This window comes from Vidua macroura, chromosome 11, assembly GCF_024509145.1.
Source record: "Vidua macroura isolate BioBank_ID:100142 chromosome 11, ASM2450914v1, whole genome shotgun sequence".
Classification (NCBI taxonomy): Eukaryota; Metazoa; Chordata; class Aves; order Passeriformes; family Viduidae; genus Vidua; species Vidua macroura.
The window spans coordinates 14,762,739-14,781,139 of NC_071581.1; the positions used below are offsets into that span (position 1 = coordinate 14,762,739).

Here is an 18,401-nt window from a genome sequence, read left to right on the forward strand (position 1 = left end):
ATTGCCTTTTTCAAAACAAGTTGTCTCCATACACAGAACTTATTGTGACCAGGAATCACATCTGCTTTGAGAGTACTTATAGCACACTACTAAAAACATTTTAAACTGTTGTGGCTACATGATTCCTTCTGAGACTAATCTTCTGCACCTAACCAAGTATTGCAAGTATCTTGTAAACTGAGTGGCAAATGGGCTTTTGACAACTACACATTAGCTAGGTGATAGGGGAAAAACTGACTTTTGGACTGCACAACAGAGGGCTTTTTTTCCCCCTCTTTGACTGTTGTTGATTAACCATCACATGGTAGCAAAAAAAGACACAGGAATTCCCCATTCTGCTTGTCAACACAGCACACAATGAATAAATGGCAGTAACTGAAGCTGCTGACCACAACAAATCCAGAAAAAGGGAGCACTTGTACAGAATCTTTCAAGAAATCTCCAGAGTTCTGGGAAACCTCAGAGACACATCTGAGCTCTTGCAAAAGAACCAACAGAAACACAGTGGTGTTCGACAAACACAAGCAGAGCATGGTTTGAGTTTCAGCTGAAGCACAGAGAGAACTCCCTTCTAGAGAAGGCTGCTGCCCTTGTTTATTACAGCAGCGGATGTCAAACGTGCTCAGCTCACCGTCAAAGTGGAAGAAGTGATTGTGCTGGTTCAGGCGAGGTCTGCCTTCTGCTGCTGCCACAGGCACCAGGTTCTCATCCAGATTCTCCCTCTGGTGATCCTCCCTCACGTGATGGCTGTCAGTGATATTAAGAGACATTCTGCAGGTGGGGCAAGATGTGTCTTGTTCCAGCCAGGACCGCAGGCACGAGCTGACAGGAAAACAGTAACACTGTGGTGAGCTTCCAGTGTCTTTCCAAAACACCACTGTCACCAGTACATCAAGCAGCTGTAGCATATTCTGTACACAACATCAACACATGGACTGCTCAGAGATACCCTTAATGAGCTCCTGATGACTCTGAAATAGGTTTCTTATTACTTTCAGCTGAAAATACTCAAGTGTTCACTTTTTATAAACGTGCATGAAGATTTCTCACAAGCTTAAAACACTCTCCAAGCTTGCTGTCCTTCTAGCTCAGAACAAGAAAGTTTTGCCTGGAAGGGAAAAGAAACCAGTTCTTTTCTCTCACCATTCCCAAGTGAAAAAGGCAAAAACCAACTGGACACATAGTTAATGTATCCTGACACATTTTCATAGCAGTTCTGCCTGTGATGAGGCAATAGCATCTCCAGTGTTTTCAAATAGCTTTTTAAAATACTAATACCCAAACCACAAAAGCCAGTACAACTCCAGGAACCCTCTACACAGGTATTTCTTAATACTAACAATTCTGTGCCATTACAATCCGTCCTTAATTCTGAAATTTTCTGTCCTGCAGAAAGTGAGAAGTGTTTGAAATGCAGGTTGAAATACTCAAAGCAGTGCATGCTTTTTCGTTCATGCTGATATGCCCAGCTGCAGTATTTGTTCAAGTTATACCTAATTTTCAGTGTGGAAGAACTGAATTTCACAGGGCTGAATGCTTCTCAATATTATAACATATACTTCACATTTTGCAGGGTGGGTTTTTTTCCAGAAGTTCTCAAAACACTTTAAAAAGGCAAAGACATACAAAAAAATCAAATAAACCTGTTCCCAAAATTGTGTATTTGTAAACAAAATGAAGGCACAGATCACAGATTTGGGTTCACAGAGCAAGGGAAAAGCTCTAATTGCAGGACTATAGTGAAGTCAAGGATACAAGCATTCTGTCCAATTCCTGAAAATTTGCCAAGTGCTTTCTGTCATATTGCAATGGAGGGATACACAGTGATGGGTTTCCCAAAAACAATCAAAGCACCACAGTAAACAACTGCCACCTTCCACCACCTTGATCACCAGCACAACCAGCATGCTGGCACTGGCAGTGCTGTCCAACATCACTTCCCTGACCACCGGAAAACCACCCTGACCACAGCAAACCCAAACCTCTGCCTGAGCTGTACTCCAAAGGTCACTTGGGAAACACCCAGAGTTTCCCAAGCTGCCACCACACTGCTGCTCCTCAACAGTTCAACAGCTGAGATGCTGGAATGGGCACAACCCCGTGTCAGCTGCATCAGCACCAGACCCGAAAAGCCAGCTGTGGTCACACTCACTGTGTACCACACAGGCAGAAGGGCTCGGTCACCCACAGCACCTCAGGAGGAGGAGGGCAAACAGCAAGTCAAGGCTGGCAACCTTTCAGAGCAACAACTCTTGAAATTGCCTGCTTCTTAGAAAGTAAAGGAGATTTTCAGCATGCCTAAAAGATTCAGACACCTACTCCCATCAAATTTCCTTAATATTTGGGCACAGGGCTGATCTCAGCAACACAAATCTTCCCTACTACCTTCTTTTCCAGTCCAAATAACCCATGGGGAAAGAAAATCCCACATAATTGAGAATGGACACAGTGTTCAGCCTGTTGACAAAATCACCAGGCTTTTATGAGGAGAGAAACCACTCTCAGGTTGTAAATAGGGTTATTAGTTACATCTGGTTTTATATGCAAGCCATTCACTGTAACATGTTCGCTCCCTAAAAGCACCAAGGAGTGTAACTTTATTCAGAACTGTAATTGCTTCAGAAAAAAATACAAAAGGATCCTTTTAAATACAGAGAAAATGTCTTTCTGAAGAGAAGACCCTGGGCTTCTCAAGTGCACAGCAGGTGATTAAATATTCACATGATTCAGTAGCATTGAAAAAGGAGTTTCTGCTATGGAGGCACATTATCTCATTAGAGACTTCTTGGAACACAGATAAATATTTATTCCAAGGTTTGTCATAAATGACAACAAATTAGCACACAGATTACAACCTCTGGTTTGACAGTTACCAGAAAAGCAAAAAGCTATTTACAGAAAGTAACACCACAGGGACAATTTAACTGACCTGCATATTCATCACATGGCCCTCCAGAAATGCCTGCTTCAACCCCTGTTTCTCATTTCATATTTAAGCACAGGCATGGAAATGTAAGCACTTCTACAAAAGATGCAAGGAAAGTCACATCCAGCTCAGCATACTATGTCCACAAGCAGATGCTACTATTCACTACTGAATGAGTGTAAGAAGCAGTGTATAGAGAGGTTCTTTGGCCAAAAGTCTCCCAGTTCTACCTACCAGCTGCTTAGGGACCATTTCTGCTGTTTTTGTTACCCTCTTTTACAGCCCTGATAGACTTATTGTCGCTTGAAATCACAGATTCAGACCAGGCCTGTCCTGGGGGACTCACCACCATGTGAGGATGCACTATATAAAAATACTCCCTGTTTTCTCCTTAAAGCTGATATCTGGAAAGTATTTAAGGATCCAGCTCAATTTTTTTCTTCTTCACCTGAAAATTAACACAACTTCCACACAACAAATCTACTGACCTGTGTTTGAGAAACTCAGCACTAGTTACCCACTAGCTGACAAGGTGCACACTCTTAGTTTGGGGGAAAAGAAGTGCACCAGGTGGAACAACTCAAACATGAAAATGACTGGAGTGAAAAAGACTTGTGCTTTGTTGTCAGAACCAGACCAAGATGACCCAGGCAGCAAGCACTCAACAGCGTTGCTGGAAGTTTGTTACTTGTCATCCCACTGTAAATTTCAGCCCATGCCCATCTATCCCTTCCCTTCTCAGCTGGGTGCACCCTCTCCAGCCTGGACACGTACTTGTGGAAGAGGTGGCCACAAGGGAGTTTACGTGCAGATTGCATGGAGTCCCAGCAAATGGCACAGTCATCATTGTTCACTGCCAGCTCCTCTGGTGTTGCAACTGCAAACCTACGAAGAAGAAACAGAAGGAATGACTACACAAGCTCAGCATAGCCTGTTCTCTAGAGAATCCAGCACTGAGAAACCTTACCCTCCATGTTAACTTTTCATTAAGGGACCTATGCCAGCAATTTGTTATTTTTCAGGCTGCACTGCAAAGGAACACACACATACACATGCCTCTGATGCCTTTTGCAGGCACTTTCTTGCACACCTCCTCATACATCCTAAGTGCAAAAAGCTTTGACTTAGTACCTTCCAAGAGACAATTATATGATCATTTTGTTGAGATCCTTAAATTATAATCTGTTTAGATTTGGTTTATGTCATTTTTCTAAATTAGTTTTAATAGCTGTACCCATTAAGCTGTCTCTTTGGGATCATAAGCATTTATGGTGACTAATTTTGGCCTCAGATTTTGCCATTCCCATTTGTCTTGACTTTTCTCCCTTTTTTTTTAAGCTACAGTGCCATGTAAGCAGTATCCAAACACGACAATATAGAAATGAGTGATGCAACAACATTTCACAGCACTGCTGGTGTGGAATGTATCTGAAGAACAAGCACATAAAGGCAGCTGCCAACAGCAGCTTCAGAAGGAAGTTAGAACGTGGCTCTTCCAGCACAATCAGAATGACCAAAACTCATCGAGTTGTTCACATAAGAAGTCTGTGACACATGCAACTCAAACACCTTTGCGAGCAGCTGAAAGGGGTTCAGTGGCTGCATCGTACTGGAAAGAAACAATGCATTGTGGATGAACTTTATTATGCAGCTCTTAATGTAATATCACAGCCATTAAACAACTTCTCAAAAAAAACCTCAGGAATTTCTAGACAAGCCACCGTTCTCCACCTGGACTACAGCAGCAGGAATCAGAATTAATCAAATGCACAGAGGCTCAAAATTAAAACAGTACAGTGATGTACAGAAAGAGTATAATTCCTTGTGGCTCTTAAAATTTTTAAGAACACAACTGAATTTTTAAAACACTGGATCAGAATGCAGTACTATTTGGTATAACATTAGGTTTTAGCAGGCCTCCCAATTTCTCTATATTACGTCACTAAAAGGGAATGGACTGAAGTACTGCCAAGGTGCTCTCGGCTCCACTTTAGGTAGAGTCTTAGAGTTGGCTTCAGGTTTAGTAAATACATAGGTAAAGCTAGGCAGGATTTAATTAATATTTTGATTTCATTTCAGTCAGTAAGTGAATGGTATGGCCTAATGAAATTAAGAGCATTGATTTCTATCACAGCCAAAGCCAGTATGTGACAGCTAAAATAGGCAGAGCTCTTCAGAGCTTCTGTCACCTCACTAAGGTAGTATGCAAAAGAATACAGAAATAATACTGGACAGAGGAGTTCACTTTTTTGCCATTTTTTACACTACCAGTAATACTGCCATTATACAACTCAATCCTACGTATCTGTTAAAACCAGAAAGAGTCTCCCCACTAATAAATCAAATGGGTAAAAACACACTCTAAGTGTAGAGACTCAAGGGTCAGGTTTGGAACATTGTATCTGTCCAGCTTACATCATGCCACTGTGTATCAAAGGAACATAAAAGAATCCCAACTATTTTCTCAGGATCCTCTCTACTAGATCTACATCAAGATTGCAGAGCAAGTAAGGGGCTCACCTGGCTTCCATGTTTCCAACCACACGCAGGTAGTTCTTGTGCCGCCGAATTCGCCGCTGCACCTCGTGGAACAGGTAGCGCAGCTGCATGAAAATCACCAGGCTCGCCATGGATAACCAGATATTGCCAAAGAGCTTGGGAAAACAACAGAGCAGTGATTAGAAACAAGCATCATGAGAAACAAGAAGCTGCATCAGGTCTTAAGAGACAAAGAAATCAAGAAACCAGCCTGAAGAATTTCTCTTTTGTTGGGTCCATTCAGACCAACCACACATGTTCAAAGGTACTACCACACTCATTACCTCTTCACATACAACTTTGGCAGCACAGCATTTATAATGAAAATAAACTGAATTCAGTTTTGTCCAGCTTAGCATCCCCTGCTGCCAATGAAAATAATTCAGTCTGGTATTACTCAATAAAAAAAGCTAATTAAACACCTACCAAACAGATAATTGCACACAGCAGTTAATACTCCTTAAAAAAGTTATTTGTGATGACTTCAACTACACAGGAGGAAGTAACTTCTCTGTAATATCTGGTTTCTAAAACAAGCAAAGTAAAATATAAATATTAAATATGTATACCCAATACCCTTTATTTTAAGGCCAGTCTATTTGTTCAGCATTATGTCCAGTATTTCATACCAGCATATGAATATGATGCATCAAGTCTAGGGAAAGCAGGGTTAGCTCCATGACAAAATCTGTGTAGTAGACGTAAGTGCCTTTGCCCTCCCACGTTCCTTCATGGTTGAGATCCCAGAGATGAACTACATATCTGCAAGAGGAAGGAAATTAACATTATTCTTTTGTTGTTGTTGTTAAATAGCATCTCTATAATTCAAAATATTTTGTCCATTTTTCAAAAAACTTCTGGATATGGATTCTTTGCCCTTCTGAGGCTCTGTGCCCACAGTCTACGCTCACTCAAGGAGGACTTCTTTTAATGTTACTGGTTTAAAACAGCAACATTTTAAAAAAGCAAAAAGCAGTCAATGCTTGGCCCACACTGGCACTACAGACACTGCCAGCTGATAGAAAAGATGCAGCATTTTTTAAAAACTGCTTTGGGTACTGAAACTCAGTCTTAGGATTATAGTAACTACAGAAGCACATTTTTCAGCATGTGAGGTGTTTCTTAGGTGAGTCACTACAGCTCAGTGTCAGACCTGAAATGCTGACAGTGACCTGCACAAAGAGGCTCCTGCATTACACACCATGCCTACATATGCACACACAGGTGTGTTACAGGTACATATGCATGGGACTTTTTTCAAAGCTGACCTTCGAGAGACCAGGGCCTTAAAACAAACCCTGTACAATGACATTAAGTAGCATCTATTAACCCTCATCCAGCAGCACCCATCCACTTTAATCCATGCCTCAAGCTATCACCACCCACTAAAGCTATCTATGCATTTCAACCCAAATCTGTAAAAAGCACTCCTAAAATGCATTTCCATGTGTAAAAATAGTTCTTAAAATGCTTCTACACATATTTAATCCTTTGTACTATCCAACATATCTGCCAACTGTTTACTAGCTGACTTTAAAAGAAGTGTTCCTGTAATTACTTAAACACCAGTATAATGTTTCATTCAAATAAAGTCTTCAGGATAAGACACACATCACTCGAATAAAACAAAAAAAAAAGTCAATTGCAACATTTGTGCTTAAAAACAGCACAGGCTAAAGCTAACCACCTTTGCTCATCTCACAGAATCCTGCAACAGTTTGGGTTTGAAGGGATCTTGAAGATCATCTCTTTCCAATCCCTTTGGCTGCCTCATGCAATCAGGCCGTGACCACTTCCAGGATGGGGCATCCACAGCTTCTCTGGGCAACCACTCACTGTGCCAGTGACTCACTCCTCTCACAGGGAAGAATTTTTTTTTTCCTAGTATCTAATCTAACCCTGTCTTCTGTCAGTTTGAAGTCATTCCCTCATGCCATGCCCTTCTCCAAAGTCCCTCTCCAGCTCTCTTGATGCCCCTTTAGGTAGAGGATGGGGCTCTAAGTTTTCACCAGAGCCTTCTCTTTTCCAGGCTGAACAATCCCAGCTCTCTCAGCCTGTCTCCACAGCAGCTGCTCCATTTCTCTGAAAATCTCTAAGGCCTCTTCTAGACTCACTCCAGCAAGTCCACATCCTTCTCATGCTGGGAGCCCCAGAGGTGGATGCAGCACGCCGGGTGGAGTCACAGCAGAACAGAGCAGAGGGGCAGAATCCCCTCCCTGGACCTGCTGCCCACGCTGTGGGGATGCAGACCAGGATGTGGTTGAGCTTTCTGGGCTGCAAGCACACATTACTGGGCCATGTCAAGCTTCTCATCTACCAACACCCCCAAGTCTCTCCTTAGGGCTGCTCTCAATCTCCAAACATGCATTTGCAATTCAATGAGGTAATTACATACACCTCTTGCATAAACATGCTATATCCACTACCATCCCGAACACACATCCTGCAAAATATAACTTATAAAGCTTACCGTAAAATCACATGAGCAGTTCTGACTGTCACCAGCAGAGACTACAAAAGAGGAAGAAAAAAAGCCATACATATTAACAACATTCTGGCAGGGACAGTGGTTCAGATGCAGGAGCTCAAGAGCTAAAACACAAAATTCGTTTATTGCAGCTTAACAAGCCCTGTGAACCAATGGTCACTATGGATGACTGTGTGCACAATATACCTGAGACAACCATGAAGCTTACAAATAAATATGGAAGAAATTGTTCCCAAAGACACTATGCTTTTAAAGCAGCCACTAGTATTGCTGTTGTTAAGTGTCATTTTTTCCCAACTACACACAATGCATTGCCTTTTTCAATTATTATCACTCAGCCTTTTTCAATTATTATCACTCAGCAAGTGTTGAGACCACAATCCCACCAACTACCTGTCCTCATCCCACTTCTTAAAAAAAACAACTGGAACAACTAAAATTTGAGGAACAAAATTTCAAATAATTCCCCCCCCCCCTTTGCTGAGATGTAAATGCTGCTAAAATAACTTCTCTCTTTAATCATACTTATGTTTCTAGGCTAAGTACAGAGAAAAAAAAACCTGAGTATATCAGAAAGTGTAAGATCAGAGTGTAAAGACAAGTCACAAAAAAGGTTAACTATATTTCCATGGGCTCTTATCATCTAAGAGACGATGGCCCCATCACCTCTCTGTAATCCATCAAGCCCACAGTGCTCCATCTCTTCATTCTACCCTCCCAGTGAAAAACACCAGACATGCTTCCCCAAGAGACTGCCCACACCACCCTATAGATAGCAGGGGCCAAGTGACACTGAGATGCAGGGGATTTACAATGAGCAACTGAAACCACTTCTGTGATACTGCTCTGATGGCATGCCATCAGCATAAGCACTATAAACAGGACAGAAGAACTATCAAAACCACTAACTTCCCAAAGTAGCAATAAGCCAGTTGGTTTGAATAATTTTTCCATCTGTAAAAAGCATTCTTAAAGTGCTTCTATGCATATTTAACCTTTTGCAATAACCAACATATCTGCCAACTCTTTACTAGCTGGCTTTAAAACAAAACATGCAAATATATACAGACTGGACACTGCTTGCTATACTGTAATTCTTGAACACCATATATTAAGGCAAAAATATGAATGTTTACTCAAAAATACAGACAAGTCCCTACTCAGCTTTCTCTGGGCATTTGCACATTTCACATCCACTCCCTGCAGGAAAAAAAAAAAAAAATGCTGACAAGCAACAGAGAACAAGGGGAAGTTACCTAAAACACAAGAAAAACATCTATTGTTTTATTCAAAACCCTGAGCTAAATCAATGCTTGCAGAAGAGAGATTAATAGCTTAATGTAACTTAATGTAATTAATTCACACTAATGGAATACACTTGGCAGGGTCCCTCTCAAGGAGCATCACACAAGCCATCACCAGAAAAACATTTCAGTCTCAAAGATTTATTGTTTTTTACTAAGAGCTTGAAGTCTGCTATGAGGTGTCACTGCCAGTACCCATACAGAAGGAAACCTAAATATTTTATTCCACTCAGATATGTGCTGGGTATTAAAATCAAGGAAATTACTCATGGTTGACCAATCTATATGGGGAATATTTAAAATGTTCAAAAATGGCAATCTCCTATGAGAAAAAATTAAACAGACTAGAATTCTTTTGCTTAGAAGGAAAGGCAGTACAAGAACAGGCAAAAGGATGATAAAAATCACAAATTCTATGAAAAAAATTAAACAGGGAATGATTCTTTGCTTATTTTCACCATAAATGTATTTGATGATAGCTAACATTATTCCCTGCCCATGGCAGGGGGGGTTGGAACTAGATTATTTTTAAAATCCCTTCCAATCCCTGTGATTATAAAACACAAGATTCAGAGCAACTCAAACAGGACATCTTTCATGTACACAAAGCCAAGTAAATGTGGAGTTTGTTGCCTTTGGATATTACAGAGGCTGACATACAAACAAGTTCAATGAATTATCAGACAACTTTCCAGAGTACATCAGGGACTACCAAACCCAATGGGTTGGTACAGCGCTCAGCTCAGGAATGCTCTCAAACAGCAGTGGCTGCAAGCAAAGCTAGGAGACCCTTACTTCTGCATTCCCCACAAAGTTCCTCACTGCCCACCAGCACCACAGCAGGGGATCCAGGGCTTGGCTGGATACCCCACACTTCCACTGACTGAGCCACTCCTTCGCTAGCACACAGAACAGCTCCACTGACATGAATAACTGGGCCCCATCCTGCAACCCCAAACACTCACACTACTACATAGCACACACTGAGGAGGCAACACAGGCACCACAACACTCCCTGATTAACTTACCCCAAGCTGGTGTAATGTTGATAATCCTTCTGCCAAGCCAAGATAAGAGACATGACACCAAAGAGACCCCACCTTTCAGAGACACTTAAATCTTCCAATACCTTTCCACTGTTTTATTACAAATCTGGTCTTGCACATTCTCATATTTATGGAAAAATAAAGTGACATATTGATAACTGAACTGTGGTGTGACAAGCATCATATTCTACTATCAGTTGTTTTCCTTCCTACTCCCTAACTCCAAGTATGAATTCAAGATAGGAGAAGAAAAATAAATTGCACGTTATTTGTTATCTGAGCTAATGATGTGCTAACACAACATACTTGGATTGGATTCGTCTCCTTTGTTAAAGATTATCACTTCCTCAGGCAGAGTGCAACAACCCACCACAACATCAAAACATATGTTCACTCCACAAACATACTGATGTTTAGTCCACAGTGCAAAGTATTCAGGAGTGCAAAAAAATGCCTTGCTTATCTCAGCTGAGACACAACTCGTTACACAAACATAAGCAAAAGCCACGAGTATGCCTTAAGGAAAGGATGTCTCACGCCTTTTGGGAAGAAATGAAATAGAAAATACAACCTCAAAGAAAGAGGCTGAAGTGCACATTACACTTTCATGCACTCTCCGTCTCTCAAGTGCTGTTTCACCAACCCTTCTTGCAATGCTCACGAAGCACAATCATTACATTTTTCATAAGCTGTCATTTGATTTCAGCATCATTTTACAGGTCTACCCTCTCATTCTCTTCTTCAGACTAAGATTGTTTTCAGGGTTAAAGGCTAAAGAGAGAAAGCATGCCAATATGGCAGCTTCTGGAAACAGAGGAGCATTTGTGTCTCCACAGTTTCTTATGGGAATTAGAAGCCAATCCATTGTGTACCAGGATACCCCAAAGTGAGGGGTCAAAGGCAAAGCAGAAACCACAACACATATGAAGAAAGTCTCACCTCTGCTGCCATGAAAGCCAATGTGTGCATGCCATGGGTGTAGCCAACAACTCCACAGACAACTGCTAATCCACAGCAGGACAGGAGCATGGCTATGAGCAGGGCCAGCACTCTGACATGGCTGCTCATGGGTGTGGTAGGAGAAAAGGAAAGCTGCAACACAAATACATAAATACATGACAGTTTAAAGGAGTACTTCGTCCGCCCTGCCTTCCATTGCCACCTCACCAAACAAGACCTCATTCAGGAAAATCTTTTGCTTTCTAGAATAAGACCAATTTCACAATGGTGAAATTAAGTAGTAATAAATTATGAAGAAAAAAGCTAAACCCACACACTATCCCAAAGCCTCATTACTGTTATTTACAGTCACATTTTAACAATCAGTTACAATTTTTTTATTTACAATTGCTATGATTATCTGAGCTGTTTAAATCACCTGTGCAAGTAAACCAGAGACACAGTGGTCTGTGCACCATATCCACAGCATCTGCTTAGGATTAATATGGATTTTACAAAGACACCTAACCTAACACACAGTTTTCAAGCAATATTTTGCCAATTTTTCACCAAACAGCTGATCTGAATTTTTCCAGCTTAGTCTTCCATTCCATAGTTCTTCCACTGTCATTTTCTTATAGAAGAAAGAGATGTCTACCCAAAAAAACATTTAAGCTGCAGCTAGGGACTACTGAACAGACTCTGCTCAAAAACAGTTGTGTCATTCAATAGCATGCAAAGTGTGCTAAATCTCTAAACTACCTTAACAGAGGGCTACATCTGGTCTGTCTAAATCAAAAGCAACCCAAGCAGATGTTGGTCCATCCTCTTTTTTCCAGGGCAGGATGAGAAAGAACAGGACAAGTAAAGAAGGAGTTGCCCAAAGCTTCACTCTGATCTGATTTACAAAGTTGATTCCCATGGGTTTTTTTTAAATGGGTTCTTTCTTAATTCTTTGTATCTGATTCAGCTCCACATGCCCCATCTTCACAAGGCAAATCATACAAGTATCATTTATCCAAGCAAAAACTGACTATGCATGCTTTGAATGCAAAAAAGAATATAATAAAGATTTCTTCCTATGTGACTCGTATTCTTTCACAGCTTTCTGAACAAGATTAAAAATACCAGATGACTGCCTTGTTCACTGTTGTCTTAATTTTCCTAACCTTAGCCAATTCAGTTTCAAATTTAAGTGCTTAGCTACCTGTGAATTAACAGGCCTTACTGGACATTACTATTAAAAAAAAAAAAAAAAACTGCAAAGCCCAGATCTACCAAAAAAAATTCATGGATTCAATTCAGGTCAAACTTCTATGCCAGCAGAGAGGAGCCTAGGAAAATGCAGGCCTATTATAGTTTAAAGGCCAAGATTTACTGTTTAAATTACAGTTTCTTCTTCCTTGTCTAGCCTTCAATTTCTGCATCTCTACCTAATTTATTCCTGGTATTAATACAAAGTGGAATGCAGCTTAGAGAGAAAACTGCACAGTATATTGTAAAGACACTGGCAGTCAAAATTCAGTGTATCTAAGTGAGTGTGAAACCTGAGTACAGAATCTGCAGAAACAGGCTCCATAGGCCAACCCTAAAGGGCACCAATCTAAGGGATGCTCTGTTGTTAAGATGTCTTTACTAAGGAGCGCTATGAAGCCATCTCATCCAGTTATGTAACAGTAATTACAGGGCACATATAAGGAGCCATTTATTACAGAAAATAAGTATCTTCAGCTCCATTTGTCTCATGGGAAAACTGAAGGAGTAAGACTGACATTGTACTTTAAAGCAAGTATTTGAAGCAAATGGGAAGTGCACATGTTCAGTACCACAAGGTGTGGAAAAGGTCTAAATGATCTGTTTGTACCTTATCTGAGCCAGTGCCTGATCCAGAAACAGAATTTGCATGCCCCAAAAGACAGCTCTTAATCAAAACTTACATATTCAAAGCGATCCTTGCAGAGCTGAACCATCAGATGGAGAAACACAAGTCCAGAGAACCAGAGGCACCACATCACTACTTCTTCCACTGTCTGAACATTCAGCACACCAAAAATGAAGATAAACTTGTAGAAAATGAAATTCCAGAATTTATCCTTGAGATGCTGTAATGGAAGAGACTCAAGTAAGAAACATATTAAAAATACCAGCAGACCTTACTGTCTATCTAGTTTCTTGTACCATGGCAGCATAACTGTGCTATACAGCACACAGTGCAGTTTCCTGTGATATTCCTGAAACAGTGCTCAGCACAAAGCAAGTCTGATCTCAGTTTGAGTCTTCATGCCCAAGCAACTCAGCTACCAGGCTGCAAACACACAGTCCTCTCTGCTGGAATAGCTGTCACAGTTAGTTAGTCAAGATGCCCAAATTGCCTAGCACCTTGCTTCCAAAAACCTGCCAAAAAGTACGGATGATTAAGAAAAGATGATGAAGTCTGTTCTTAAGAATCACAATGCCTACAGTGGAGAATGAGATGGATGAGCAATTAAAATAAAACTGTTCCCACATACGCAAAGTATGAAAGAAATAATATGATGTTCTCAAGCAGCAGACAGCAAGCCAGCTTGGAGTGGATTAAGAAATTTATGAAACAAAATGTTTTGTTAAAGTACATGATGAAGTCAGGAGTTTAGTTAAAACAGGTCCTGAAATCCTTAATGATGCTGCTGTTTTGGGCTCGCCAGTATTAATAAGCAGCTTTCCTTTACATGACAACTGAGGCAAACTCCCACTGTCCAAACACAAATGGACCCACACTGCTACTGCTTCTCACGTCAGTTTTTAAGAGGGTAGAGAATATCCTGGAAACCATCACCAGTTAAAATTCCACATCCTTATAGTCAACATGGACTGCAGAAACAATCTGGCCCACTGCAGTTTGATAGTGTCTTGGTTTTAACACACCACTCAGAGCCTCTACAAGGTATGAATTACAAATACAATAGGCTTTGAGAGATTCACAGTTATTAATGAGGCTTTGTGTGCCTCAGCTCTGCATGTCAAAGATCATCATGGCCTGATTCCTCCTATAGAACTCCTTTTACAGACTTTTTTTTTAATATGCGAACACACTCCAAACCATTGCTTCTACATTTACACGAGCAACTTATGCATTTGCCTCATTAAAAAAAAAAAAATACTATTCAAGGTCCTGCTGCTGCTTTCATCTTCTGCAGGATCCTGTTTTTAAAAACTCTGGGCTTTCATAGTTCCTTTGCTGAATTTTTACAAACATTCTCACATAGACAAGAGCAGAACTAAACATCCTCTGTTTTCTGTCCTGCTCACCTCCTTTCTCTGGGGATTTTCTTGCCTACTCCCTCTTAAACCTGCAGGCTGATAAACTATCTGCTCAGTGTATGAGGATGGAAAGCACTTCTCCAGCAGTCAAGGTACAAAAGAGGGAACTCAAAACTGCCAGTGTTGACAACTACAAAATGTAAGGGAGAAATGCTGCCAGGTGCAGGCAGGATAGAGAAGAACACGTTACAAGTGTTTTGAAGTGAGGTGTGCTTCTAAGGAATCTAACAGAGTTCATTAAAGACACAGGATCTTTCAAGCTGACTGTGGGCTTATAAAATACAATAGGAAAAATTCCCTTCAAAAAAAACTGGAAGCTTGTGGCTGTGGATATACTAGCTAACCAAATGGTAAGACATATATTGTAAAATTTATTTTTCTTGTGCAGTTTCAGCAATTCCATATAGAAAATCACACCATGTGATTTTATTTGTCACGTTTCACAGTTTCCTTGTTTGCTGTCTCACCTGCCTCTCACTGACACGAAGAGGACCAAACACCATATACTGGATTAGCTTAGCAACCAGCATCAGAAAACAGCAGGCAGTGTTCACTAATACCTGGAAAGAAATAAAGCAGTCAGTGACAAATACTTTTGCCCTATTTAGAAGAAGGGAGAGAAGGGGAATGAAGAAGTCTAACAAAACCTGCCATTGTTCACAGAACAGTATTAGTTGCCTTTTCTTTTGATGAAATTTAAGCCTGGCCTCTTCTAAGACACATGAAGTAGCTAAGTCTAAGTTGTTGGTTTTGTTTTTTTTTTTCTAGAAATACTAACACAGTCAGTTTGATACAGCAGTAAAGCCAACAAACTGCTCTACCTCTTCACAACAAATTCTTTCATACAGATTAGCAAATTTCATAAAAGAACATGGGGACAAAACTTAGAGATCACCAAGATGCTCCTTTTGTTTAACATAAGGCAGATGAGAAAAATCCAGTTTGAATCTGTTGTTACAGTAAGAGGATTCAGAGGTTGCCTCAAAACATGCTGAATAGCACACAGCCCTTCAGTAGTAACGCTGGTTGAGGCTTTCTTAGGAAACTTCTTTACAGCAAAGTGGCAAGAAGCAGAACACATGAGCCTGGGAAAACTGCTATCTCATATTTGGCAAAGGCACTTGTAATTAACTTTTGACCTAAGCAGGACACTAAAAAGGCTAGAAGGTACATGATGAAGCCTCACCCTGTCATTTCCAAAGGACATAACTTTTCCAGGACTCTTAAGGCTGTGAGACCAGGTTTCAACAGGATGAATATATTTGGTATATTAAAAACCAGCACCTCAGTCAAGCAAGTATGTTGTGAAGCAGATGTCCAACTACTTGCCACCTTTGAGTGACAGACAGATGAAAAGTTCAACAGCAACAACTCAGCAAAGTATCCAATATCCCCTTGTTGAGCCTTTATTTCAACTGCTAATCAGTGAGCTAAAATTCATAAACCATTATGAGGTTTGGGCCTTAAGAAGTACAGATTTTTTTTTTCCTTAAACGGTGAGAATGTTTCCTCTTACCTACAAAACTTTCAGTGCTATTAAAAAGAAAATAAATAAAGGCAGCAAGGCTCGAATACCTGACAGCCTCTAACTCTGATTTCTGGCAGAGCAGGTCGGGCAGTACTTGGCGAAGCTTAAGCCCAGCAAGCGCTTGGAACCGCGGCAAACGCTCCCGACAGCTTCTCCCAAACCCCCCGGCCAGGACGAGCGGGAGGCGCTCGGGGAGCGAAGCACAAGCCGCGGGCTGAACTCTCTGGGCGCTCGGCTCTAACGCTGCCCCACAGCCCCGGCCAGGCAGGAAGGGAAGCGGCTGCGGAGGCGGCCCGGGGCTGGCAGGGGAAACCCAGCCGAGCCCCCTCTTCATTCCGCGAGCAGTTTTCAAACAACAGTAACAAACACCCCCCCGGACCCGCCCACCTCCCCCCGGCCGCGGGGAGGTGCCGGCAGAGGCCGATCCCGACGCCAGCCCCGCAGGCCGCGGGCCCGCAGGCCCCGCCGCCGCCCCGGGCTCACCCAGACGCAGAGGCTGTCGGAGAGCAGGTAGTAGGCGACGTCCAGGGCCCGTGGGCCGGCGCAGCGCTGAGTCTCGGCCGACTCGGTGCCCGCCGCCCCGCCGGGAGCCTGGCTGAGGGCGCGGTAGGCGCTGAGGCCGGCGGCCAGCAGCGCCAGGGCGCTGAGCGCCGTGTAGGTGCGGAGGCTGGGCCAGGGGAAGCGCTCCAGGAACAGCAGCGGCATCGCGGAGCCCTCGCCAGCGCCCGGCCCCGGCTCGCCGCGCTCCCCCGGCTTAACGCCCGCCCCGCCGCCCCTCCCCGGGGCCGGGCGAGCCGCCCCCACTGGATAAAGGAAACAGACCGGGCCCGAACCCTCCGCCCCGGCTCCGGGCGCCGCGTCCGCCCGTCACCCCGCGCGCTGAGTCACGGCCGGGGCGGCGCTTCCACCGGCCCGGCCCTGCCCCGCACCCCCGCGCCCGGGACAGCGGCCGCACCGCAGGAGCCGCGCGTGGGGGAATTAGAGGCGCCTTCGGGAGGCCCCAAACCTACAGGCAGGGTGGCAGAGGAGAGCGCGTAGAGACTGCAGGAGCAGCGCCCTTCCACAGGCAGCCTGGAACAAGAATTAGTCTCACAAACTACCGTGTGGTAAGGTGAGAGGTGCTCTTAAGTGCCAGGTCTCAAAAGCTGCACTCTGCTCCTTGTTCTTACAGCATCTGACTTCCAAACTTCTACCTGCCTTTCCTTACTTCCGCAGGCAAAAAATGTTCTGTTTTCCACTCCCCTGCTACCTGTATTTCCCCTAGCTGGTAGCTAAGAAACCATACACTCTACTCACCATCTGTCTGGCCCTTCCTTCCATAGGACCAAAGTGAACAGCCCTTGCACTACCTTTCCCAGCATTTTGCAGTACATTTGCCATACTGCACAGCTTCAATTTGACCAAAGCACCAAGCTGTCAGGATTGTTCTGTACGTTGCTTACCAGTGCAGATGGCAGCAGAGGCAAGCACTTTGGCAAGATTCAGTTCTCTTGGCAGCAGGCACTCTCCAACCCTGCCTTCATAAAAGAGGACAGTGCACAAGTAACAGTGCATCTTCTGATCAGAGGCAGAACTTGGAAACAAATCTTTCAAAGACTCATTCATTAAGCAAAATTATAGAAGACTAAAAGCATTGGGAAGTGTCACATCCAACTGGACTTTATGTTTAGCCAAGCATGTAAAACCCCCAGAATCAGAAAGATTGATATTTACTGCCTACAAGAAACTGAAACGTTGAGAAAAAGCAAAAGTGGGTATCCCTTGCAGGATGAGACAGCACAGGACAGCATAACATTGAACCACTTGCATGTGGCATTGGCTAAGTGTTTCAGCATGACCCTAATTCTGTCCCATAGCTAAGGAAAAATATGCAAAATTAACCTCACTTTCCCTATTTTAACTGTATCTCAGACCAGTCCAACAGAATTTTTGGGGTTGTTACCGTCTTAAAGGGACACTGAAGGAACAGACGCATGCTGCATCTCCTCCAAACCCTGTACAAACAGATCCGTTCTGGTAAAAAAGGTAAAGGCTACACTTGCCTTTAAGTACTCATTGTCCCTCAAAAAAGCAGTTCTGGTCTCCAAGTTAATTAAGACTCAAAACAATATTGAATCCACTTAAGCTATTTCATTTCTCCCTGATCCTAGGGATAGTCCCTTCTCACAGATAAAGATCACAGCATCTGAATGGGCTCTGGCTTAGCTCCTCCTCATTCCAAGATCATCTGTATTCCTGAAGAAAAGTAATAAAGTTTAAAATATGCATCTAAAAGTAAAAGACAATAAGGAAAAATAAAACAACTAATAAACAGAAGGAAAAAAACAAAAAA

General features: G+C 42.5%; 1 protein-coding gene across 2 annotated transcripts in view; it reads right to left on the reverse strand.

Annotated features, from left to right (window-relative positions):
* AMFR (autocrine motility factor receptor) overlaps nt 1-16,919 on the reverse strand; it is a 28,360-nt gene extending 11,441 nt beyond the window's left edge. The window contains exons 1-9 of one of the 2 annotated variants that reach the window (XM_053987369.1): nt 16,553-16,919; nt 15,009-15,101; nt 13,179-13,343; nt 11,242-11,394; nt 7,935-7,975; nt 6,094-6,226; nt 5,447-5,580; nt 3,701-3,811; nt 632-822 (exon numbers count right to left, since the gene is read on the reverse strand). In XM_053987369.1, the coding sequence (XP_053843344.1) occupies nt 632-822; nt 3,701-3,811; nt 5,447-5,580; nt 6,094-6,226; nt 7,935-7,975; nt 11,242-11,394; nt 13,179-13,343; nt 15,009-15,101; nt 16,553-16,774 (1,243 nt within the window). In that variant the 5' untranslated portion in view covers nt 16,775-16,919. Of the gene's footprint in view, nt 1-631; nt 823-3,700; nt 3,812-5,446; nt 5,581-6,093; nt 6,227-7,934; nt 7,976-11,241; nt 11,395-13,178; nt 13,344-15,008; nt 15,102-15,727; nt 16,304-16,552 lie in introns of those variants that run through there. The other variant, XM_053987370.1, reaches the window with a different exon arrangement.
* Nucleotides 16,920-18,401: the final 1,482 nt, after the last annotated feature.